This window comes from Triturus cristatus, chromosome 11, assembly GCF_964204655.1.
Source record: "Triturus cristatus chromosome 11, aTriCri1.1, whole genome shotgun sequence".
Taxonomy (NCBI): Eukaryota; Metazoa; Chordata; class Amphibia; order Caudata; family Salamandridae; genus Triturus; species Triturus cristatus.
Genome location: NC_140594.1, coordinates 62,790,387 through 62,815,260, shown reverse-complemented (window position 1 = coordinate 62,815,260; position 24,874 = coordinate 62,790,387). Strand labels below are relative to the sequence as shown.

At 41.1% G+C, this 24,874-nt stretch overlaps 1 protein-coding gene across 2 annotated transcripts in view; it reads left to right on the top strand.

The window, feature by feature from the left end:
- The window catches only part of GOLGA3 (golgin A3), a 163,872-nt gene that overhangs the window by 105,076 nt on the left and 33,922 nt on the right, over positions 1-24,874 (top strand). For both annotated transcript variants that reach the window (XM_085636240.1, XM_085636239.1), the window contains exons 16-19: positions 650-793; positions 1,457-1,654; positions 6,497-6,613; positions 18,372-18,511. In XM_085636240.1, the coding sequence (XP_085492366.1) occupies positions 650-793; positions 1,457-1,654; positions 6,497-6,613; positions 18,372-18,511 (599 nt within the window). The remainder of the gene's footprint in view (positions 1-649; positions 794-1,456; positions 1,655-6,496; positions 6,614-18,371; positions 18,512-24,874) is intronic.

The window sequence follows — 24,874 nt, the reverse complement described above, 5'->3', positions numbered from 1 at the left end:
CCCGCTTGTTAGACTACGTAAAGGTATAAATAATATTGTTTAATTACACCGCTGTGTTAAGAGTGCTATCCGCATGGTTCTGCCATATCAGTTAAAATGTAATATCAAAATGTTATATCCTCATGTTGTAAAGTACCGAAAGCGTAAGAGAGCCGCAGTTGGTCAGGTAGCATCCCTTATATTCGCCGCTCATCAGCAGAGAGATTTTTCCATTTTCATTTGGATGTTTTTTACAGAACTTATAGGGATGATCTATGATGGAATCCTGTACCCTGGCAGGGCAGGCATGCTTAAGATATTGCTGCTCTTTTCTTGAATATGTTAAAATTTACAGTGTCTAATGATCTCCTGTCATCTCGTAACTGTCTTCTCCCTTTGTGAGCTATTGAGGGAGGATTTAAAGGCGTACGAAGCTGATGGGGTGGTATTCTAAAGCTGATGTTCATGCACTGCATATTGTCATGGCAGCAATGAAATCCGGTGGTGCAGACTCTAAAAAAACAAACAAAAAAAAAAGCCTTATGGCTTTGTTAGCATGCAAGAGCAATGTGATGGACCTGTTAGTGCAGGGGTTATTGGGGTCATAATCTCTTAGAATGGAGTAAACTGAGCTCCCTCATTAACCAAACTGTGTGCACTTTGTGTGTAGGAGAAGATCCGAGGCTTAGAGTCTGAGCTGCAAGCTGTCAGTCAGAGTAAAATGATGCTGGAGAAGGAGCTACAGGAGGTCATTTCACTCACGAGCCAGGAGTTGGAGGAGTATAGAGAAAAGGTGCTGGAGCTCGAGGACGAGGTAACTGCATGTGTCTCTCCCACTCGCTGTCACTCTATTACCCGTTTCATTTTTGTTTTCTATTTTGATGGCAATGCTTGCAGTCTTTTATCCTCACTTTCCTCATTTCTACAATCATAGAATGTGTTTTTTTCATTCCGTCTGTGTACAGAGGTATGCGATGTTCTTCCAGTTTCTCCAGTGCGTCTCATTTAAACTTGGTAGTGGGCAATGTCCTTATTTTATCTCCAATAGACATGTTTTTTTCCAGCTGCTTATGTTTCGTATAATTATTGGTAAAGGTATATGCCCCTTTCTAAGAGCTCTTTGTTTTGAGAACACAATGCAACTGATTTACCGGGAATGTTTGTCCAAAATGAGAGGCATAGCTAATACACCACATCGTCTCCCACAAATACTTTTATTGAAATAGTGGACTGTAATCTAATGCTAGAATCTTGTTTAACGTCACTGTGGATGTTTGAAATGCATACATCTTCAAAATGCATCACATTTCAAAACTGGTGCAGAATAGAATCGAACAGCATTGTATTTCTTTACAGAGATGCACTTTTGTCACTATTTAACCAATCAACTTCTAGTTAAAATAATATTTTCATGGCTTTAATTAGTTCTCTCCATCACTTTCCAATTTGTTTGCTTCTATACGATTGAACGTCATAGCTTCAGGAATCAAGAGGGTTTCGGCGGAAGATAAAGCGCCTGGAAGAAATCAATAAGAAGCTCTCGCTGGAGGTAGAGCATGAAAAGGGGAAGCTACTGGGTCTTGGACAGGCCAACACTGCCTTACGGGAGCACAACAACATCCTGGAGACAGCCCTGGCAAAGAGGGAAGCAGACTTGGTGCAGCTCAACCTTCAGGTATTCAAGCGGCTGTGCGTTGTCGGTATTGATTTATATACAAACGTAAGAAAAATTACTTCACCCAGCCATCTATCAGCTGTTATTTAAAAATAAGACACAACCGTAAACAAGGAACACTTAAAGTGTGTAGTGCTTATTGCTTACTTCAATTGATGATCCCAATGTTCTAAGAGGCACAAATTGGTGGTGGGTGATTTATAAGGAAAATCAGCAATTTTGTTTCTCATGTGGTAATTTCTTTATGGAAGTTCAAAAGCTGAAATTTTGACAAACACTGGATCGAATACATACCCGTGAAGTGGATGGGTACAAATAAAACTTAATTCTGTTGTTCAAAAACAAAACTGAAACCAAATAAATATAGAATACTATGAAAGGTGGCTTTAGTTGCATAATGCAGCTATCTTTTTGGATGGTGTGAAAAAGAAAAAAGATGTGAAAAGACTTTTCTAAACAATTCAACAAATTTTGAACTGCAGAATTATACAGGTGGGAGGTCTCTTGCTTTTCATTGCATTAGTGCATTAATTTGCTTCACTGGCATCTTCCATTAAAGACTCACCGTCTTCAATGTCTATGTGCACTCCTACCTAGCATCTTCTCTGCACACATCGGCGCCATATGTACACAGTTGATATATCTGGGGAAGAACATCCAGCAACAAACTTCCTGAAACTAATCGTACACTGCAAGAAACTCCATATCCTCATGTAGCTACATGTAGTCTTCTGTGGACTGCTGTTGTAAGCGTTTACATTTGCAATACCCATGTTGTTTTGAACTGGCTTTTTTAATCTTAATGTCCCACGTTTTACAACCTTTTCTGCATCTACATTTTCTCAAAAACTTAATTTTCCCAGGAGAAAATCCTATTTGCCAATCACAAAATCGGGAATTGTTTTAGAGGATTTTTGATGCATAAAATCTGGAATTGGGTGGATTTCTTTTTTTGTTTTTTGTTTTTGCTATGCAAATATGTTTTGCTCACACAGAAGTTCCTCCATTAAAGTGGAATTTCCATAAAAGCAAATTTGGTCTCTGCAAGTATTTTTAGGTATTCATGGGTGAGCAAAGTATGGTGAACACCGACAAACCCTCACTTTTGTGAGTACTCACCAGTCATCTGCAGGTAGTTTCTCACACAAGTACAATGGTATGTCATTTATTTCTCTCATTTCATGAAAGTACATGTATTTTCATGGTGAAAAAGGGAATGACTCCCCTTCATATTCAATGAGAATGTGTCGGAAGAGCTTAATGCACAAGGAACAATGTTTACAATGTAAAAAAATCGAAAATTATTTTTGCATGTGCAAATGCACTTTTATGTTACCTTACCATGTGGAAATGTACACCTGTTACATATCACAATACATGAATGGGTACACATTGAATATCTATTGCTTGGAAACGTACCCACAAGTTTTTCTGGAATTTCACAAGCTGTGGTAGTTTACTCCGAACATTGGTGCAAGACTACATAAATACATTTCCAACCTTTTGAGCTTGAAGAATTATGATTCAACCCTAAAGTTTTTTTTTCATCTTTTTAGTGACTCTGGGGAGAAGAAATGTGTGCAGTAAAACTTAGGACAAAAAGAAACTAAAAGAAATTATTTGTCGAGTTTTGTATAACGCTAATTTGACCCGAAGTTATCAGAGCGCTTAACAGCATTTGCACATCCGCAACACCATGAGTTACTTTTAACAGTATGAGTTAATATGTAAGTATAGATACATAGTGACCATATGGAAGCGAAAAGTATAATAGACATCAGGATACACAGGTGATTCAGTTTTGGGGTAGATCTGTATGAAGATAAATGAGGGAGCTACAGCATTATAAATATATAGGGCACTTTCGAGATACAGTACATATGTAAAATAGTGCACTACAGATTTAGTATAGCCGCAAGTGTACAGATTATATGTGGAGTACATAAAATACATAATAGTACGAAGTAGATATGTAGGCAGGTAAAGAGGGTGGTGTGACAGTGAGGGGTAGAGGCACAGTTTTCTCAGAGGTAGCACTGCTCAGATATTTTTTGAGGTTGTGGGGAGTTGGCCAACAAACCAATCTGATGGTTTAAGGATGTGAGTTTAAGAATTTGTTGAAGAAGAGAAGTTTGTTTCTTCTTGAAATGAGGGAGTGATTGATTGTCATGTAAATCTTTAAGGTATTGAGTGTCCATATTCTAGGAGCGTTCCAGGGGAATTAGCCGTTGCAAGATTTCTCTTTCTTAAATGTTTGTGGAATTAGGACAAGACTGTCAGAGCTTCAGAGAGGTCTTTTTTAGCTGGCTTTTGATCATTTATTTGCAAGGTAGGCTGGTGCTTCCATGTAAAGAGCTTTGTGGGTTATGAACGCTGTTTTGAATATAGCTCTTGCCTCGATTGGTAGCCAGTTGAGTTTCTTGAGGGTGGGGGTAATGTGATGTAAGTGTTTCTCCCCCGACCGCAGTCTAGCCGCTATGTGGAGTGTGGCTTTCAAAGGGGCTAGGTGTGTTTTTGAGGCACCTGCAATCATTGTGTTGCTGTAGTCTAGCTTGAGGAGAACTAGTGATTGCACTACCGTCTGTCTTTAATGGAGATGAAGGGGTTGACCTTTATTAGGCGTTTCAGCATGTAGAAGGCACTTTTAGCGAAGGCATTATGCTCTTTCATGCTCAAGTGACTGTCCAGTGTGATTCCTAGAGATTTGACGTAGTTGGATATGGTTCGATTGCAGTTTAGAACTGTGAAGTTATCAAGCCAGCTATCTACAGGAAAGGATTTATCTTTGGGTTGGATGAGAAGTTCAGCTTTGCTGGGGTCTAGCTTAAGATGGTTGTTGGTCAACCAAGACTGAGCAGGGGAGAGAGTGCTATTTAAGTGCTGGATGTCTTTGGTGTATGAGATTCTCATGTAGAGTTGTGTGTCCTCTGCATAGAGGTGATAGACAATTTTGACTTGTTTTAGGATCATTGTGAGGGGCTCTATATAAAGGTTGAATAGAGCAGGAGACAGGATTGAATCTTGCGGGACTTCTTGTGTGATGTGTGCTGCTTTTGATAATGTGTTCTGGAGGATGTCATGCATGATGGTATCAAAGGCAGCCGAGAGGACCAGGAGGCAGGCCTGGCCATCATCTAGAGATCTGTGCAGGTCGTGTATGATGTTCAGTATTGCCGTCTCTGTACTGCAGCCTCTCCTGAACCCAGATTGTAAGGTGTCATGCAAGTTGTATTTTTCTATGTGGTTGATGAGTTGTGCAAGCACACATTTTTCAATGGTTTTGGCAAGGAGAGGGAGATTAGTAACGGGTCTGTAGTTGTTAAGGTCGTTTTTGTCTCTGTCAGTTTTTTTGGCGAGGGTGTGAATTGTCCGAGTTTAAGGGAGTAGGCATGGAGCCGCTCGATAGGGAGGAGTTACTGATTTTGGTCCATATAGAGGAAATGATGTGCCCAAGGTATTTGACAGGTGCTGCTGGGAGTTGGTCAAACGTGTGCATGTCACATTCATGCTAGTGAGTAGCTTGCAGACTTCTTCCTCAGGGATAAGGTTGAATTTGGTCCAAGTTCCATAATTTTTCGATTGCAACGGGGTGAGGTTGGTGATCAGTGTTGCTGAGGGTGGGGAGTGGGCAGCCATTTTTCAGCGTTGGTTCTTTGGGCGGACCCTTTTCACATCTGGGTGCCTCCTTGGTGCTGAGTTGTTTAAGAGAGAGTTCGATGTTGTATAGTTTTCAGAGAGAAATGTTGCGAATTCTTTGCAGTGCTTAGTGAGGTCCATAATTGAGTATTTTGTGAGAGAGGCTGTTTGATTTTGAAGAGGTCCTTGAGTCTGTTCCTAGACCGGTCGAGTTGGTTTTGGAAAAGGAGGCTTTTTCTCTTAAGATGTGCTTTTTGTATTTTAGTCTTTCAGCCTGGAGGATCGAGAGATTGGTTAGTGAGGGCTGCTGTCTCCAATTTCTTTTATCAAGACTGAGTTGTTGCCTCTCTTCATTGAGGTCATTATTGACCCAGGATCTAGAGAGGATGCTTCTTGTTTTCTTGAGTTTCCAAGGGGCGACTGCTTCAATGAGTGCTTCGCTTTTTGTGTTGTAATGCTCGGTAAGGTCCTCGGCACAGGAGAGGTCAGGTGGGGTATGATTTGGACGCTGATTAATGTTTCTAACTCTACCTGGGAAATACAAGTTCCTCACCCAGTGTTTGGGACGACTAGATTGAGGGAGGGCCTTTGGTTGGGCAGTATTGAGATGGAAGTGATGATCGGTCCAATCGGATGGTAGGATAGAGGGAAGGGTTGTGGTGTTGTGTTTCGATATGATTGCGACAAGGGTCGAGCCCCTATTGTGAGTTTGACTATTGTAGTGTTGGGTGAGTCAAATGTTTCCAGGAGGGAGGATGGGGTTTTTACTGCAGGATCTTTTGCATGATTCAGATGCATGTTTAGGTCTCCTAGTATGATGTCTGTGCTTCCTTTTAGGAAGTGGTATGATATTAGGTCATTTAAATCTTCTAGGAATTGTGTGTTGTCATCTGAAGGGTGGTAGATGACGTGAAGTTTGATAGGTCAGCTCTCCCCTAAAGGCCCCAACCCTAAGTATTCAAAGGTAGGATATTTTCTAGTGTGGAAGGGAGTTAGACAAAGATTGTTTTTGTGTATGATGGCTACTCCTCCACCTCTGTGTCGCAGCGAATGACAGAGAAGTTCTGATTGAATTTTCAAAGATGGTCTTTGCAGGAGCTGTGTGGTATTGGCACTAGTTGCATTGGAATGAGAAGCAGGCAGTGTGTCTGTGCTGCTTTCCTGTACGCTTATGACATGTTCTGCTGTGCTTTCTCCCGGCTACAGGTGCAGGCGGTTCTGAAGCGCAAAGAGGAGGAAGATCAGCAGATGAAGCAACTTGTACAGACCTTGCAGATTGCCCTAGAGAAGGAGAAACGACAGGTTCACCAACTCCGCGAGCAGGTACTGACCTTGTTGTTTGACTAGAGTAGTGTTGGTGCTGTGATAATGTCATATTCTAATAAACAATATTCAGGCCAACAAGTTGAATGACTTGCAAACCTCCAGCGTAGTGCTAGATAATTGGGTCTGGAACCCCCTAAACTCCACAGCCTCAGCGCTGCACTCATCTTGCTTCTTTTTAGTCCTTTGCTCCACGTCCCAAGCACCTAATTCAGGTGAATGCTCTATATCTCTAAATATCACTCCGCATGCTGCTCACTTGGATTACTAATGCACACTCCCAGTGCTTAACTTGTAAAACAGTGCCAGGACCTAACATATTTCATGGCATGCCAATGCAGCTTCTGCAATCAGCCAGCACTGCCAAATGCCAGTGCCACTTTACCCTTCCAACCAAAACATTCCAAACAAATATCTGCATTTTGATTATTCCATGTCACTACAGCTGTTAGAACGGACTGAATGAGGTCCTTTTATATTAACTTACATTTATATTAAAATGTTAAACAATCTCTGGATGTGGTCTCCAATACAATAGACTGACCATGTTGTGGATTATTAGGAATAAGTGCTGGTGCGGAGCACCGGAAAACACCAGCACAAATTAAACACTGCACACGTCAATATACCATTGTCCAAGCTGTCTCCACAAGTAAGCGCAGTATTACTCTAAAGAAGAATTCATGCTGGCCACTCATTCGAATGCTGTAGAACTTTAAACGCCTCAGTCCAAAGGGCAAATTCAAGTTACTTCTCTAGTGCTCCCCTCCTTCCATTCAAGAATTGTGCACTATTTGTGTTGGTTTTGGCTTATAAGCACAACAAAGCTGTGATCTGAGGATGAGGACTTGCACTTTATGGACATCTCTGCTGAAGGTTTCTTGGATATATACACAATACAAGTGGTTCACATAAGTCCCCAAAATGAGAATGTCTAGAAACTTCAGGTTTGCGTGGCATTTCCCTTCGACAACTGCTTCTAGTGGAATGGTCTAGCACTCCTTGTTCTGAGTTCAGTGCTCTGACCATCTTGATTTTTTTTTCTGTGCCTATTCCGTAACTATATGTACAAACTGAGTGTTGAACATCCCCAGCTGTGTTTTCTGCAAAACGAGAACCCTTTTCAAAGTTAGTCACTTTCAGTGAAATGAGTTCTAGTTTCTCTAAAACCATGCACAAGCTGATCCTTCTAATGTCACATGTTATTATCTGTGCACCTCATCATATGTTGTTTGTTGATAGTGATGGAGTTACAAGATGTCTGTGCTAGAGGTTGGAAGTAGATGTTTTTGGGATATGTTCTCTGATAGCAGCGTGGTAATGTCAGACCTCTTTCAGAATGTTTTGATTTGCAGAAGAAACTGAGCGTGCCCTTTCTTATCTAGTCAGCAAGGCTAGCATCCCACACTGACTCTTACTGCCCTTAAAAGAATGGCGTCATGAACAGCTACTTGTCTGTACCAGGGAATGAGTCTGCACGCTGCTCTCGGGTAGAGAGTCACAGCCTATCAGCCCCTCGTTAGGATTAAAATATTTGTGTGCAATACATTTACATTATTTGTTTAGTTTGGCTGGAGGCAAGAAGTTATAGCTGTCATTGAGACTGTTAGTTGGTTCCTATGGGGGGAAAACTAAATGAAGAAATGTGTCCACAGTGGTTTGGATATTTATAAAGAAACTGATGCTTTTTAGGTCTTGCCTAGGCAGCGCTTGCGCTGTCTCTTCGAGACATGCTGTATTCAGGATATCTACATAAAGCTCTACCCATCTTTTTAATTGGCTCCGATCCCTGTCCTTTGTTAATGGTATGTTTTCATTGGTCATTAGGCTAAGTAGTCCATCGTTAGTACCGCCTTGTCTCTTCTTGTAACCTCCATGAGGACATCCCCTGGTACATGTGTTGTTACGCCCTAGGTTTTAATTACAGCCTCAGGGCACTATTTTTTTAAAGGCCTTGAGACAGGTCACTCCCATGGTCCTAAACTAGGTTGGCAGTGGTTACTTTACTCGCTAGCACGTCTCACATTTATATTAGACCTTCTATAAATTTCCCTTCATTAGCCCCACATAGAGTACAAGCTAATCCGGAATTAATATAATAATTCTTTAGTCACATTTCAAAACTGCTAATTGTATGTATGAACATAGCTATTTGAATGTACTCGTGGTACTGTCTTGCATGCAATGCATTATGGGTAGGGTGGATTTACCATATCTTCTGCAGGGTGCAGCACCATATGTGACCAAAGGTGTATGATGCTCACTAGAAACCGCTAGGAGCAGCTTGCAGTACTGCAGCTAGACCAGCAGTGCTGGTGCCTTGCTCACTAGAGAACTCTAGGAGCAGCTTGCGATACTGCACTGAGACATACAATGCTGGTTCCTGGCTCACTATGCAAGCATTTGCAATGTACTAGGTCTCGCATTACTGAGAGTATGAGCTATTGGCGTTGCATTATTATTTGTAACGGCAATACTTAAAACTATCAGTAATGTGAGATCTATTGCAAATGCTTGTTATTCATGTAGCTCATACAAAACTAATTTACTTCTAGATGTGAGACAGCAGTAGTCCAAGTCCTGTTCAGGAGGGGATTAATTGAAGTGGGTCTGCGGCATCACTGCAGGAACGGGAGGTGGGAAACACTCTGATAGAAAAAGCGGACAGTTCCATAGCTCAGGGCCAGAACAGAACACTTTTCCTCTGTGGCTCACACTTAAGGACGTAGAGGGATGTCATTTTAATTTGTTATACAAAGAGAAATGCCTTTTGAGGCAGTAGAGGAGACTGAATGTAAAAGAAGTGCAAGGTGAGGGGCCTGTACTATTTCATTATCCAAGGAACTTCACAGCAGGAATGGCTTTAGGTTCTTGGTGAAAGATGGCAGAATGAATTATCAGGAAGAAGGGAGTTGCAGATTGATGCTGCTGCGTCTGCAAGTGTTAAAGTATGTTTTTGGTTCTGAAGTTAGAATATGTACAGCCTGAGAGAGGTGTTGTTTCTCAGCCCTTTCGAGTGTCCTCGTGTGTTAGATGAATTACAAAGATTTGAAGGTTTTCTGCGATGTACAGCTTTGTATGTGAGATCGGAGCTTTAAATTAAATTTTGGCATCGAGTGGTAGCTAGTGACACAATTTTAGGATGTGCAGCTGAGTTCTCCGATGGGTGTCGTTTTGGATTGTGTTACTCTACAAGGACAACATTGGCAAAATCAGTGCAAGAAAGCGCTAGTACTTGTAGAGCTGATTGAAATTTAGCTTGTGAGATTATTTGATCCCCTTGAGGGTGTGGAGAAGGACCATCACTAATTTTAGGTTTCTTTTACGTAGGGGCATCCATTGTAAGATAAGAGCCCATAAGAAAGGTTGACAGGAGCTCTGTTTTTCTAGGATTTGTGCAAGGAGTAAGGTGCTAGTCATCTGTGATTTCATTTAAGTTAGGCAGGTTTTTAGAAGGCAAATGTCCTTTCTTAACTTAAGATTGAATGTTGCAAGATTGACATATGGGACAACCTAGTTCAAGTTCTTGTAAATAACTAAAATGCTTATTTCCCTTAATCCGTTATATCTGATTATTTTAGCATATAACTCATCTGTTCTAAATGTAATTTTTCTCCTTGGTAAAAAAAAAGAATGAGTTTACTACTTAGCATTGAATGTAGGTGGTGTTTGGCGTTATACTTTCTGTACCATAACATTTCGGTCTAATAAAGTAGAACAGCTGTGTCACCTTTAATCATTCTTTCGAAATAGGAAATATTTTCATTCATTCTTAATTACTTAAAACATAACATGTTTTAAATACAAGCATTAAAAGTGGGTATAAATTGACAGTGCTTAATTGCATATATTTTTAAAAACAATAAAAAGCACGTATCTTTAGTAGTTTCTAAAATGTAAAATAGTTCAAGTGTTTTTTCCTTCCAATTACTAGAGTTTACAGAGCCACCAGTAGTCTAAGCACAATAATGATACCATTAATTTCTTTTCAGCCTGCATCAGAACTTTCTCCTCATATTTATTTATTGTTTTATATAGCGCAAACGTGACCCGAAAGGGTGTCCGTGCGCTTAACTGAGATATATCGATCCTGATTGCGACAGTAGCAAACATCATAAATTTGCGAATGAAGAACAATATAAAACAACATATACAAACCGTGCCAGTAAAAGTTCTGTGTGCTTACAATAGTTTCTGAGGCTGACCAACTACGTCAAAATACAAATTTCCTTTTTAACCATGAAAGGACTCAGAGTTCAAAGAGTGCCTCAGTGGCATAGGAGCAGGGGACTCTGGAAAAGATTGTGTAGATCCCAGAGCGCTTCATTCTGGAAGTCATAGAGGGGCCAATCTGAGTTATAAATCTGTAGGGAACGGATGAAGAGTTAATAGACAGACGATTAGGCGATTGATTGTAGAAAGTTAAGATAAGAATTTACCCATTAGAAAGATCTTGGCCTCCTTCTTGAATTTTGAATGGAACGGTATTCTTCCAATGTTTGGCGGTAGCAAGTTCCAGATTGTGGATGCGGCCCCTGAGAAAGCTCTGTTGTATGTTTTCTTCTTCTGGAAGAATTGAGGTTTCAACACACTATCTTTTGCGCCCCGGGAGTTCCTGCCTCCTCCAGATATCACCACTTTCTGAGCTAGATACGCCAGTGTTTTAGAGTGTAGCGCCTTATGTGTGATACAGGCCAGTTTGAGTTGTACTCTGGCTTCGTAAGGAAGCCAGTTCAGTGCTTTTAAGTGCAGAGAGATGTGATAGAATTTTCTAGATCCAGTTATGAGTCTTGCAACTGCGTCGAGGCAGGCTTTTAGCGGAGCTGTTGAAATCTTGGGCAGTCAAGATAGAGTTGAAAATCTGTATTCGATCCTCACGATGACCAAAGCCTGAACTGCCATTTTGAGGTCTGACGTTTCTAGGAATGGTTTCAGTTTCCTAAGACTACTAAGGTGGTACCAGGCATTTTTAGTCAACCAGTTGATGTGCGTGTTCAGTTTCCTGTCCAGTGTGATTCCTAGCGATTTGGCACTAAGATTGGGGTGCAGTTAAGGGTGGTGATAAGTTTGGTTCATTCCTTTATTCCTGAAGAGATTTTGGGGGGAAATTAGTAAGAATTCAGTTTTTTGCACATTCAGTTTAAACTGATTACTTGATAGTCTATGCATGGTCATCTTTAGTGGTTCATTCATTAACTTGATCTCCTCCAGCGGCGAGAATTTAATGTAGATCTGGGTGTCATCCCCATACCTATGAAATGGGATGTTGGTACGTCGTAGTTTTTCAGCCAGAGGTTCAATGTAGAGGTTAAAGAGAGTTGGGAAAAGAGTTGATCCTTGCAGTTCCCCAATTGTAATTGGGGATGGCGATGATAGCTTTTGATTTACTAAAAAATTTTGCGATCTGTTCTCCAGGAAAGATTCAAACCATTTGAGGACGGTTCCTGTCAGTCCCATCCTGCTTCTGAGTCGCTCTAGCAATTTATCATGGTTTACTTTTCAAACGCAGACGAAAGGTCCAGAAGAATTAAGAGACAACATTTGTCTTGGTCTAGAGCTTGCAAGGCGCTATCCACTATATGAAATATTGTAGTTACCGTACTATGGTCTGGTCTGAAACCCGACTGGCAGCCATCCAGACGATTACATTTAGATTTGTGATGGCTAAGTTGATGATGTACACACATTTCTAGCACTTTCGCTAATAGGGGAATATTGGATACTGACCTGAAATTATTTGGGTCAACAACGTTAAACTAATTTTGTTAAGATGGGGATGACTTGCCAAGTTGTTAGGCAGTCTGGTTTCCAGCCTTGCGACAGAGCGGCATAGATTATCGCAGTCCAGATGGGATGACAAATTGGTTGGTTGTCGTCGAGAGTTTCAAAGGGAGAGGATCATTGAAGTGGTTATCAGGCTTTGTAGACTAGAGGATTTTGGAGGTGTCGTTTTCATCATATAACTTGAAAGAGGACCATTGCGCTTCATTTGTGCTGGTTGATCGATTTGCGAAGCCGATAGGGAAGGTAGGTTGATAGCGGCTTCTCTAAGCTCATTTATCAGTGAGTTAACCTTGTCAGTGAAGAAAGATGAGCATTCCTCACAGTTTATTGGGCGTTTTGTCGCTTCTTTAGAGGATTTGACCAATTGATTCGACTGTAGTTTTACCATTTCAAAGAGTTTACGTGGTCTATTTTGAGTGTTTTCCAGTTCCAATCTAAATAATTCATTTTTGATTTGAGAATGATTTTGTTGTATGCGTTTCTGGTCTTTCTTAGTAGTTTTAGTTGATGGGATGATGGGTGTCTCCATTTCCGTTCGGTTAGTCACAGGTTTCCATATATGTTTAAAATGGGATCATTCCCGTTAAATGCACATATAATAGCCTGTCCACGTGATCAAATACACCTTTGATTGAACAGATGCCGTAGTAGACTCCGTCTTTCTCTCAAGAGGCTTGAGCAGACACAAATTAAATGGACTAATGAAATGTCCACTTTTTAGCATAAACTACATAACTTAATTTTCATTTCCTTAGATCTTCTTGAAGAGTAGCGCATTGGCAAATATCCTAACTGGTATTGCATACATTTGTGTTTTATGTCACTGATATACCCCAGAGAAAAATTGTTGACTTTACAGGGCTGTGTTGTTATTTACCACCATCCATCCATGCATGAAGCAATTTAGTTAGAGCTTCTTGGCCCTGCAAGTGAGACTGTGTTCTCATATTCCTATTGATATATTTCTTGAAAACTTGTTAGGTGACTGGAGCATTCCAGAGGCCTCGCGCTCCCAGACTTGTCAGGGCTCTTTCCATACATAGGCGAGCTGGGGCGTTAGAATGACTCTGCATCAGTTCATCCCAGAGTTGTGAATTTAATGAATCGACCTTTGTTGATTTGAGCTTATAACAAAAAATTAGGTAAGGCCTCTCCTTGATATAACTTAAGTACACCAAACTCCAGTCGAGCCTGTGCGGGGGAGGCTGACCCAGGGAAACGGCAACTTATAAGACTTTGTTATCGTCTTGTCTAAAAGGGGAGCCTCTATTCCGTGCAGGGCTTCTCTTCCTTAGTTTATTGTTGGTAAAAGCTTTGCCTTAACTGCATTCACTACTGAATCTAATAAAGGGCCTTCAGAGTTTTATAAAGCGTTACAAGCACTGATAATAATGCTTTGCCCTTTGCTTGGATATCCTGCTTGTGAACGAGAAATGAACCTTTACAGTCAATTATTAATCCTGAGTATTTATATTCTGTGGTCCCTTCGATACGCTTGTGTGTTTTTTAAACCAAGACCACCGCCTATTTGGTTTTTTTTGTACTCGTTACCATTATTTTGGATTTACTTCTGTTTAACTCTGGTTTATTCGGTAGCAAATACTCACATAATTCGTTGATCAACCACTGCAGACCAACTTGTGTCTTGCTAATAACCTTATTTTCCACGTGCATCATGTTGGAGAGAGGTTTTCCACCTAAATTGAGGGGAGCAAATTTACAAACTGCAACTCACTAGAAAGATCCAAGATAAATACATTTGACATCAGTTCCGCAAGCACGCACTCCTGCTTCGACCCATTGGTGGTTGGAATATGGTGTGAAATCCTCTGGCCATCCCTGAGCTTCACGTGGATCCAAGCATTGCGATACAGAAGTTGGATAGCTTTGACCAGGGTTCCGGGAATACACCAAGAACTCAGTTTTTCCCATAGTATGTTCCATGGAACTCTGTTGAATGCAGATTTCAAGTCTACGAAACAGGCATACAAGGTGGAATTGGATGCCATAGTATTATGAATGAATAATGACGCAGCAAATAGGTTGGCGGGTGTTTCTAGTACTTTCATTGTAGCTGGTTTGGTTTATGAGCACGATTTTCCTCCGAGGCAACAATATCTCTGTATAATGATTTATGGCATGATTTGTGGCAAGCCACCCTTACTCCTGTATGTTTTGATTTAAGACATTGATTTATGGCGCAAATGTAGTCTAAGGTTTGACTTTGATTTATGATGCCAATTATAGTTGACAATTATCGTTCTGCGGGCATTCAGAATGATTTATGATCCCTAATCAAGTTGAAGCTGGGTACCTATTGTTCAACCATGGTGATAATAAAGCTGCAGCCAAAACTTCCAAACATATTCAGTTGTAGTGTTTCAATTCAGAATGGGAGTGGCCGCATGCAAAGTTTATCCTTCGTAACATCTGGAAACCAAGTACATCGAATACGCCCTTGTAGTGGTCTTTTGCCGTTTCAAATCACCATGCCGCCAGCCTCTCTCTGCACCTCACCTTAGCTCAGAAGTCACCAAGGAGTGGTGTGAGAACCATGTATTCTATGCATGAGCTGTAACATGGGCGAGGCAAGAGGAGCAGAAATACAAGCGGTAACAGTGCTGAGAGGGGCTGCACAACAGGAGAGCAATGAAAGTCGATGAGGCACAACAGCCTCAAGCAGCCATCCAAACCGACCCAAAGATTCAGTAAATTGCCGCATCTGCTTCTGAGGGTCTGCAGCAGCCATGACTCACAGCCCTCTGCTCAAGGCTTGAATCAGTAGATCAATCAATCACTGAGCGGCCAAGCAGGTTTGAGGGGGGCGCTGCTCAACTCAGCGGCTTCCAGTGCTTTCGGTGGCCAGGTACGCAGGGCTGCAAGCCGTAAAGGCATCAGCTGAACGCTCAGGTTGATGGAGCCACACACTACTACTGCCACGGCTGTGCAGAGAAGCCACGCACAGGAACAGGAGGAAGCACACACTCTTTCCCTAAACACAGACCTCTTTTCTGTAAGACTATTGTTTCAGTGTCTACAGTATAACCCTTTAAGTTTCATTCTTTATCTTGTGCAAAGCTCTTCAAATCCTCATGTTTCATCATCTTTGATACAGTAGACCCTAGTGCTTTATTTCACTCTGTGTGGTGGTGGGTATTGTGGGTGCTGCCCTATCATGGTTGTCCTATTTTGTGAACCTAATGCACTAATTGCAACTAACTCCATTTTACTCTGAATTTTTTGCTAGATTCACAATTCTGGAGGGTTCCTACTTGTAAAACAATGTATTTAATATTAATGTGCAGCACCTTGGATTCATTATGAAGAACTTAGATACTCCTCATACTCTTATGACATTGATTCACAGGTCGTCTAACATATCAACCCAGTCATTTTATGTTGGGTTACTTTGCACCTATGAGCTTGAAAAGATGACAAAGACGTGTAGAAGTCCTCCAGTAGTTTAATCAGGATACCAAGAATTGGACCACGGTTATACAGCAACACAACATCCCAGCAGTGCATTCCAGACCCCAGAGGAGAAAGCAAGATAGGACAAGAAAGGGAGGAACAAAAGAGACATGGTAGCCCACAACAGAGCTGTTCTGTAGTATGCATGTTGCAGAGGCAAGATAAAATGTAGTGCAATTATTAATGATACATAGGGATTGGAATAGAGACAGTTACCCTTGAGGCTGGTATGCCTAGTTGTTCCCAAATGTCTCTGGTTGCTGAATAACTACCTTCCCAACTGCAAGTGATAGTGTCCCTGAATACCAGGACACAGATTGGAGTGGGTGGCAGGCTGAACCGCTCTACTCCTCAGCCAGGACTGCAGAGCAGAAGCCAGCTACCACTGGTTCTTCTGTAATGATACCTTTCTTGTTCTGTATCTTCAACCAACGATTCAGAACATGATCCAGTTCCCACTGTGTACTGGTTAAAGAGGTGCCTGTCCTTTGTATCACTGGGACCACAGGAGGTCAGCGTGTCTGACCCTTGAGAAGCACTTCCAGTTACTGGTTAAAACTGGGAAGCTAACATTTTATAAAGTAACAATGTACCGAGCGTAAATGTCTTAACCCACATGTGTAACCGCAAAACTTAAGACTTGATGTACCGCAATGATTGACTTTAACCTGTTAATAAAAAGAATTATTAAAAAAAACCTGGAAAGCTAGCCAGGCATCAAAATTCTTGGTTGGGCAGGTGCAGAAAGCAGGTTTGCTCTCTGTTGATCTTCTCTACGCCCTGTTGTGTTCTGAGAAGCTGGAAATGTGACACTTTTCTTTTAGTGGGCATTAGCTACTGATTGGTAATAAGTCTTAACTATATTCCAGCAAGTTTCCATGGTCAGCCCAGCTCTCTCTTGCAGCATATCCTCTGTTTACTGCAAATCTACCCCTGAAATCTCTATTCTATGAGTCCTTCATATTGTCTGAATCACTCTGCTTCTTTGTGGAGTCCGCTGTCTTCCCAGGGCTGAGCCTGTTAATATGGGAAACCTCCAACTCTCTCCCCTTGAAGACCAGCACTTGATGGCTTTCGGCCTGAGTCCTTTCTTGGAGTTAGTGGAGGTAGAAGGGCTGGGAACACAACATCTTCAAAAAGAGCACTTTTACCTAAGCTGGTTACACAGGTTTTTTGTAGTGGCCACCTACTGTCACTGGTCACTCCAGTCCCCTAGCATTCCAAGATAACTGCCCAGTAATTTGGCTCACTCTGCCTTCCTTCCTTTTGTTTTTCAAGGAGCGCTATATCGTACTCAAGCATCAGAAATGGGGAGTTTATTACTGTCAATGGAAGTAGGAGAGCCTAGCAGACTGGTTTGATCACTTTTCAGTCTTAAGGCCAAAATGGACAACTTTTTTATAAAGTTGTTCACGATATATATGTGTATATTAAAAATCTATATTCACTATTTGATTTTTGATAAATATTGCAACAGTTTGTGAATGATTACTAGCTGCTCCCTTAGCAGATCTAGTAAAAAGGAGTTATTCATAAATAGCCTTCTAAAATAGGGAAATCAACCATAGCTTATGAAGTAAAATAGCATTTAATACTGTCCTGTAGGGATAGACCAATCTCATGGTTTGCCATGCCACACTTCAATGCTTGTGTTCACATGTGGTTGGGTCTGCAAAACACTGTTTAGGGGTATCTTGGCTAATATTTTCTGCATATTCATAATTGTTACTTTTGATAAGTGCTGGCTGGATTTTCTGTCTCCAGCCATTCAAGGGATGCAGTGTCAGACTTGTGGACATGTGTTTAGTGTGTGTGTGGGGGGCTTGGGGGAAATGTAAATATACACTGCAGCCCATATGTGACATCTAGGCCTTATGCCACGGGTGCAGTTTGTGCGCCATATTACTGTGTCAGTATTAAAGTCAGGTATGCCAAACAGATTTAACTTAAGTTCCATGTTTAAGGGGGTCAGAGCACATGCACTGGATAGTTTATCCATCTCTCAGTGCCAGAAGGCAAAATACTATCAAATGTACTAAAAGAAAACCAGCACATTCCAACACCATCCAGAGCTCCGATCTGGCGAGGAGGTCCGCAGACATGACCCTTACATTATCACCCCGCTACTGCAGCCCAGCTAGATGTGAGGCAAGGTTGTGACCTAGATCCCTGCCCAGCCTGCTAACTCTCTTTGAACACAAGTACTCCAGTTTAACTTCTCCATGTGCAATTTTAACTATCACCCCCTCATGTCTTTACCTGAATTAGTATAGGACTTTACCCCAACAATTTTGATAGCCATGAGCGACCTGATACCAATTACAGTACAAGTCAACTTGATTAACTTATGCCAAATGCTTACATCACTGCTGTGCAGAATTCCAGCGCCTTCCCAGGTCAGAAAACTTCCAAAATATATACATGAATATAAATAAATAAATGTGGGTGAAAATGGGACTTGCAGACAAAAGTACATTACTGTTATATCCGGGTTTGTTTGTAGGTAGCGTCAGCTAAGGCTGAAGCAGCGCATAACCGCCGGCACTACAGAGCAGCAGCACTGGAGCTGAGCGAGGTGAAGAAAGAACTACAGGCCAAGGAGCAGCTCGTCCAGGCCCTCCAGGCTGAAGCCGACAAGCTACAGTAAGTGAATGGGGATAGCATGTGGTAGTGGGGGACTAACCGGTCACCATGTTAAACGCCAGGGCCATAGTGGGGATACATTCAAGAAGCAAATGCATCTCTTGTCACTGCTGTGTTTCCCGGATGTTTTATGTTGGTGGCGCTTGTCTAGTCTAAAGATTTGTTTTATTCCTTTGCAAAATAATTTAGAATATTCCTTAGAACCGCTATTTAGTGAAATTGCCTTTCACTGTACTTAGATTTCTAATAATGTTTAGTATTACATGTTGTTGTACTATAGACCCAATTCCTGGACTTTTCTTTGCATCACTTTGAAGTCTGATGGAAATCACCATGGAGTAAAGTAATTGCATAGTGCAGTACCATAAAATATTCCCTTGGGCATAGGGGTATCTTGCTAGATGATTAAAAAGTGGTGTCTTGTGACTCTTTAAACATTATGCACACAGAATTCTGTTGTATTCACTTGTGCAGAAAAAGAAGGGTGCTGCTGAAAAATGTAAAGAGCACTAAGAAACATCCATCAATCACTGCTATTCCATTGAGCCAACTCCATTTACCAGAATGGTATCTATGTCTCACCTTCGGTAACGTAGCTTGGGCAGCAAATCACATGCTGTAGTGGAAAGTATGTTTGTCTGTGTCACAAGTTGCACTACAGTAGGCCCATAATTTTGAAGTCCAATCCAAGTTTAGATAAGGTCAAAGTATTTAATGATTATTCTGGTTAAAAAATAGGGCCAAAGGATTGAGTTATTAATCAGCCAGAGCTGCTCAAAAGAAATAAGTGGTGCTGCTAGTAATGTATTCAAAACAGGGGAAATGGTAATTGGATTGAAATACACAGTTGCCTTGAATCATTGTTGAACCTGTAGTCAGGCTGCTAGTTTTACTTGGTGAGCCGTGCTCGAGTCAAGCGCTAAAGAGTCATGTATTCTGCATTCTGTTTTTTAACATGTATTTTAAATATCTTTTAATTGAATTTAAATATTAAGGAACCTAGTACCTGATCCACCCACCCCCAAATCTTCCTCATTCTTCCCTGTTGAAGTATGCATGCTGAAAGTTGAACAGATTCAGAATTCGGAGTTGGTCCAACCCCAAATGCTATAATGGGCTTGGAGCCCGTAGATTCTTTGCAGGTCACTGTTTCCCGCTAGCCTTTGCCCATGCTTATTCACTAGGCAGTTGCCTGGTTTAGAGCCTTGTGAGCTAGTTCTTGGTCACAGTTTCTTCCTGCTTCCAACTTTTGAGATGCTTCTAAAGGGCAGTGGCCCTGGTACAGTATTTAAGGGGTATATTAATGAATAATATTAATGAGAAGGTGTTCTCTAATCACCCTCAAATTCCCACGACAAGCACTACCCTCCTTTACATGAGAATGGTGTATTTCCTGGTCTGGGATTGTACTTTCCCTGTTATGGAACTGTACCTTGTGAATAATACATTCTCTTATTCCTTTATATTACAAAATCAGACAGGTTGGCAAAAGTCTTCTTAGGTCATCGCTCCTTCCAGGCCTCACACCCTCTCCCTGTTTTCATATCCTGTCCCCTTAGAGAACAAGGAGGGTTCTTTGACATTAGATATTGCATTATAAATGCTCATATATTCACTTGGTAAACTAATTTATATGAATATTTTTTTTTATTGTCTGTGGTCAAGAAACTTGGATGTAAGGCCTTTTTTCTAATTTTGTAGCACAGTTTTTAGGCACGCCTCTTTGGCGTTACCCTTGTCACACAGTGTCACTTGACTGTCACCCACCCACATTTTCAAGTGTAATCTAGGCAGTATTCTTTAGAGGTTAAGTATCATTCTGGTGATTTTGGCTACATGGCACTCACAACTTTTCAAAATAAAGGAACAAACCAGTTGAAAGAATGCCCGATTACTTTAAGAACCAAAAGTGCCCCGCTGCAATGTATATTTTTACCCCGTGAATATAAATAATAACAATGTGTTTTTAGGTCGAGCCTGGGCAGTGCATGTGTTGCTGTGCAAGGCATGTTGTATTGAGGTGGGGACTTGAAGCTCCGCCCAGATTTTTCATTGGCTTGTGTCATTGTCCATTGTCCACTGTAAACTGTGACTGTTCATTGGTCAAAAGGCTTAGTAGTCCCTCCTTAGTACCTCCTTGTCTCATTTTGTAACCTCTCATAGTGACACCCCCTGTTACATGTGTTGTTGCTCTTTACGCTTTAATTACAGCCTCCGAGCTCTATTTTCTGAAATAGCTTTATCCTTCCTGCTCCTCCTAACAATTTTTTTTTTATAGTACGCATTTGCAATGCAATAGGTCTCGCATTTGTGAGAGTTTAAGCTATTGGCATTATAAATAATAATGCCTTTTATTTATCTGTTTTAAAAAAAAAACATATGAATAAAAGGCATGGTCATGTACAATGCCAGTAGCTCAAACTCTCATAAATGCAAGACCTATTGCATTGAAAATGCTTGTTTAAGATTTCCTTTGGAGAATAGGTTGAGGGTAACGTAAAGCCAGGAGTATGGTATGTGGGCTGCATGCATTTTTGAGAAAACACGCTGTTGGTAAAGTGAGAGTGTAGAGTGTGACCTGCTTCAGTGTAAGGAATAGTTTTAGGTGAAACTTGAAACCAGACTAAAGCTCATTCAAGGAAAACGGAACGGACAACCGCAGAGACATCTAATAAGCAGGAATACAGATCTTGTTTCATAAAACATTTACTTATTTGCATTTCCAAGCTCTGTAAATAGAAGACGTTACTATTCCTAAATGGTGTTCAGTTTACTCAGTAGGATGGAGAACCGAGTCTGTCCTCTTGGGATTCGAAGTGTCATTGAGATCATTGGAGATGCCAGCAGCGCAGGAACTACATGTTTATATCACAGGGAGGGGGCAGTTGGTATCATGATTCATCGGTCTGCCAAGGGCACTGTTCTCCACTTTTATTGTTTTCAAATTGTCGGCCTAGTGAAAATGAAAGGCTAGTTGGCCCTGCCATAATTTGAGCTTGTAACTTCCAGTTTACCCCCGATGTCAATAACGAGCACTTGACTTATTAAGCCATCAAGCCGCCTTGCACTTTTAGTACCAAAGAAAATAAATAGAAAATATGTGTTGTGTACATGTTGACATTACTGTCAGGCAGCGATCACCCCCGACTTCTTCCAACCCACTGGTTCTCCAATCCATACCTTGATCTCGAGCTGTCCTACGAATAATTGCTACTAGTTCTCCTTTCTTATTTTTTCTGTGTCTCATTAATTGCATTTGTTCCATTTCTAAGGCTCGCATTGATTTTTCATTTACTCTCTCTCTGCCCCACCTGTCTGTCCATCTTTCATTTCCCACCATCTCCATTTAACATTAACTATCAGGTGTTAATAATCCCTTGGTGTTTCACCTGGCACACACTCTATAGAAGAACGCACGTCTCTACTCTCTCTTCGAAGTGCGGCTAAATATAGCGCCTCTTATGTTTTTACTCAGACTTTAATGGCTCACTTGCAAGGGGAGAACCCCAGTACGGTGCAGACCCCATGTGATGCACGTGAAGTCATATTAGGTTAATGGTAAAATGACTTACAATAGTGACGTGGAGTATCGAACCCTGCCTATCCAGAGCAACTTTTAAACGTCCAATAGAAATAGAAGAAAGCCTCATTGTTACAATATGTCCGCGTTTTTTCATTCAGCAAAACGGATCCAGCAGCAGGCATATAATCCATGCTGGCACTCTCTCCACCTAGTGAGTTCGGATATTTATAATTGCAGGTGGCAGACTGGATTAGTTTGACATTAAGTAAATAGAGTAAACCTTTAATGAAGTAACCATATAATTCTATTGAGAGGTTTAAATTCTTTTTTCTAACAAGCATTTGCAATGCAATAGGTTTTGCATTTACGCGAGTTTAAGCTATTGGCATTGTAAATGACATTGCCTTTTATTTATGTTTTTAAAACGAAAATAAAAGGCATTGTCATTTGCAATGTCGATGGCTCAAACTTGCGTAAATGCGAGACCTATTGCATTGCAAATGCTTGTTTCCATATAACCATTAAAAAGAAAAAATCGAGCAGTTATCCCCCTCGAGAGAGAGGCCCCACTCCTCAGACTGGTCTGATCCCCAGCTAAAAAAAGTAACATTTACCCACGTCCCATTCCTTGCCGAGTGGTCAGTGGATCCAGTACCTTAGCTCCTGGCTTCTTCTCCAGATAGTAGCATCATTGTGTAATTTTACAGCTGCGTCCCTGTGAGGCTCCAAAGCCTTGTATTGCCCTCATCACTCACATTTTTCCTCTCCTCAGTATTTGACTCATGTTAGCAGGTGTCGTTGATGGTACCAGTTCAGGACTGAAAATAAAAGAATGAAAGCTGTTTCTCAAAAGGCAGAAGTTCGAATTGGGTGGGGTTATTTATTTATCAAATTATTTGTGTGTTTTACTTTACTTCAAATATTTTGTAGACTGCTTCTAAGTCTCCTTTGCAGCTACTCCAGAGCACCTGCCAACTTAGCAGAAGATCAAACGGTTGTGCTTCTGGTTGAATGTTAGCCAGTTGGTTGGGTCTGGTCGCACAAGTAGGTGATAGTGGCTGGAAAATCCCTCATCTTCACAAATAAACCAGGAGAAGTTAGAAGCAGGCTAAGTAGGCTGCAAGAAGCATTGTATAGGAGATGGAGTTAGGGAGAGGATGTGCCGACTTTGGAAGTTCCAGTCTCGACATCGGCTCAACAGCCTGTGGTTCTGGGCAAATCACGTCACCCCCCCCCCCCCCCGTGCCTTAAAACAAAAGGGACCTTGTGTAATGTAACTGGTGCGCATGTAAAGCGCTCCAATACCTTCAGCTCGAGCTCGCCCTAGATTAAACTGCAAAAAAATAATAACAATAAACTTCTTAGGTTAAAAAGAAAGGAACTTTAGTAACTTTATTTTCCTCTTTTCCATGAAATAAATAGATACTTCTCAATAGTTTCCATGGTCTCCTTCTACACACCGGTTTTGTAAAGTACATTTGGAGAGTTTTGTTGCTTTGTTGCCTAATCAATAAGAGTTTGCTTTGCATGAACATTTACTTGCAATCACAGTCATATTTGTTATCCATTAAAATAAAATGCTAATAATTCGCAAATTTAATTAAGCCTAAAATGTCCTCTGGTAGCCTTTCGGCTTGTGCGCACAACTTACACAAAATGTGACTGCATGCAGAAGGGCAGGTCATGCACCAGGACAGACATTTTGCCCGCCAAGAAGCTGGCCTGTGTCTGAGTGTGTATTGTACACCAATAATAAATCTGACAGATTATAGAAGATCCTACAGCTCCATGCATCAAGGAAGGTGGGATGGCACATGTGAATCTCCAGATTTACAACCAGCAAAAACTACGATTAAAACCTAGTCCTGAACCTTACAGATGATTTGCAAGAATGGCTGGATGTCACACAAACAATTCCCTAGAAATGAGTGCCCTGCACGTTTTTTTGTAAGGTAGCAAACATGTTATAGTATCAGATGCACTTTTGCACATAGCGCATCTCGCACAGTTTAGGTTATCGGCTACGCATTTCGTCTAGTTTCACAACATTCCGGACACAAGCCAGCTTCTTGCAAGCACAACATCGCTCTACAAGCCTGCTGGCTACAGAAGCAGCTAGGGGCATGAGAACATAGAAGCAAATCATTTGCTCCTTTTTTGTGAATCACCAAACTTGCATGAGAGATTAGAATTGTGGTTGAGTATTTCTTTCATGACCATTGTGGATTGGGAAATGAGTTTATGGATCACTTAGTGGACATACGAAAATGAAAGCCTTCCTCAAAGGTAAATAGCTTGTAATATTCCAAGCCGAACACCAGATGGCAGGAGGGTGCAGAGCATGTGAATCTACAATAATATGGGACCATTTCAAAAAGGTGTGTGGGTGGTAATTCAGGAGTACTCATAAATGTTTTGTATGATTTGTCCCCAAAATATCCACTTCCTATTAGAAAAAATGCGTAGATAGCACAGTCCTTTATAGTCTTAATAATTGAACAGTAGGAGATTAGAAGCGTATAAATTAAAAAGGGGAAATTCAGAGACAGTCCAGACTATGCGTATTAGTACTACAGTGTAAAGTTTTACTTTGGAAGTACTTTTTCACGTACTCAGGACTGGCTGTTTGAACTGGACCCAATAAGTGTCAAAAAAAGTGTAATGGGAACGTTTTCCATATAAAGTGCGGGGGAAAACAAATACCTATGACAACCCCAAATCAATGTCATTAGTTTAAAAAGGAATTAAAGTAAATAATATGAGTAAGACTGTGGAACCAAACAAACTCCAGAGTGTGCTTAAACCTCTTTAAATACATCATTCAAAGATATCTACTACAG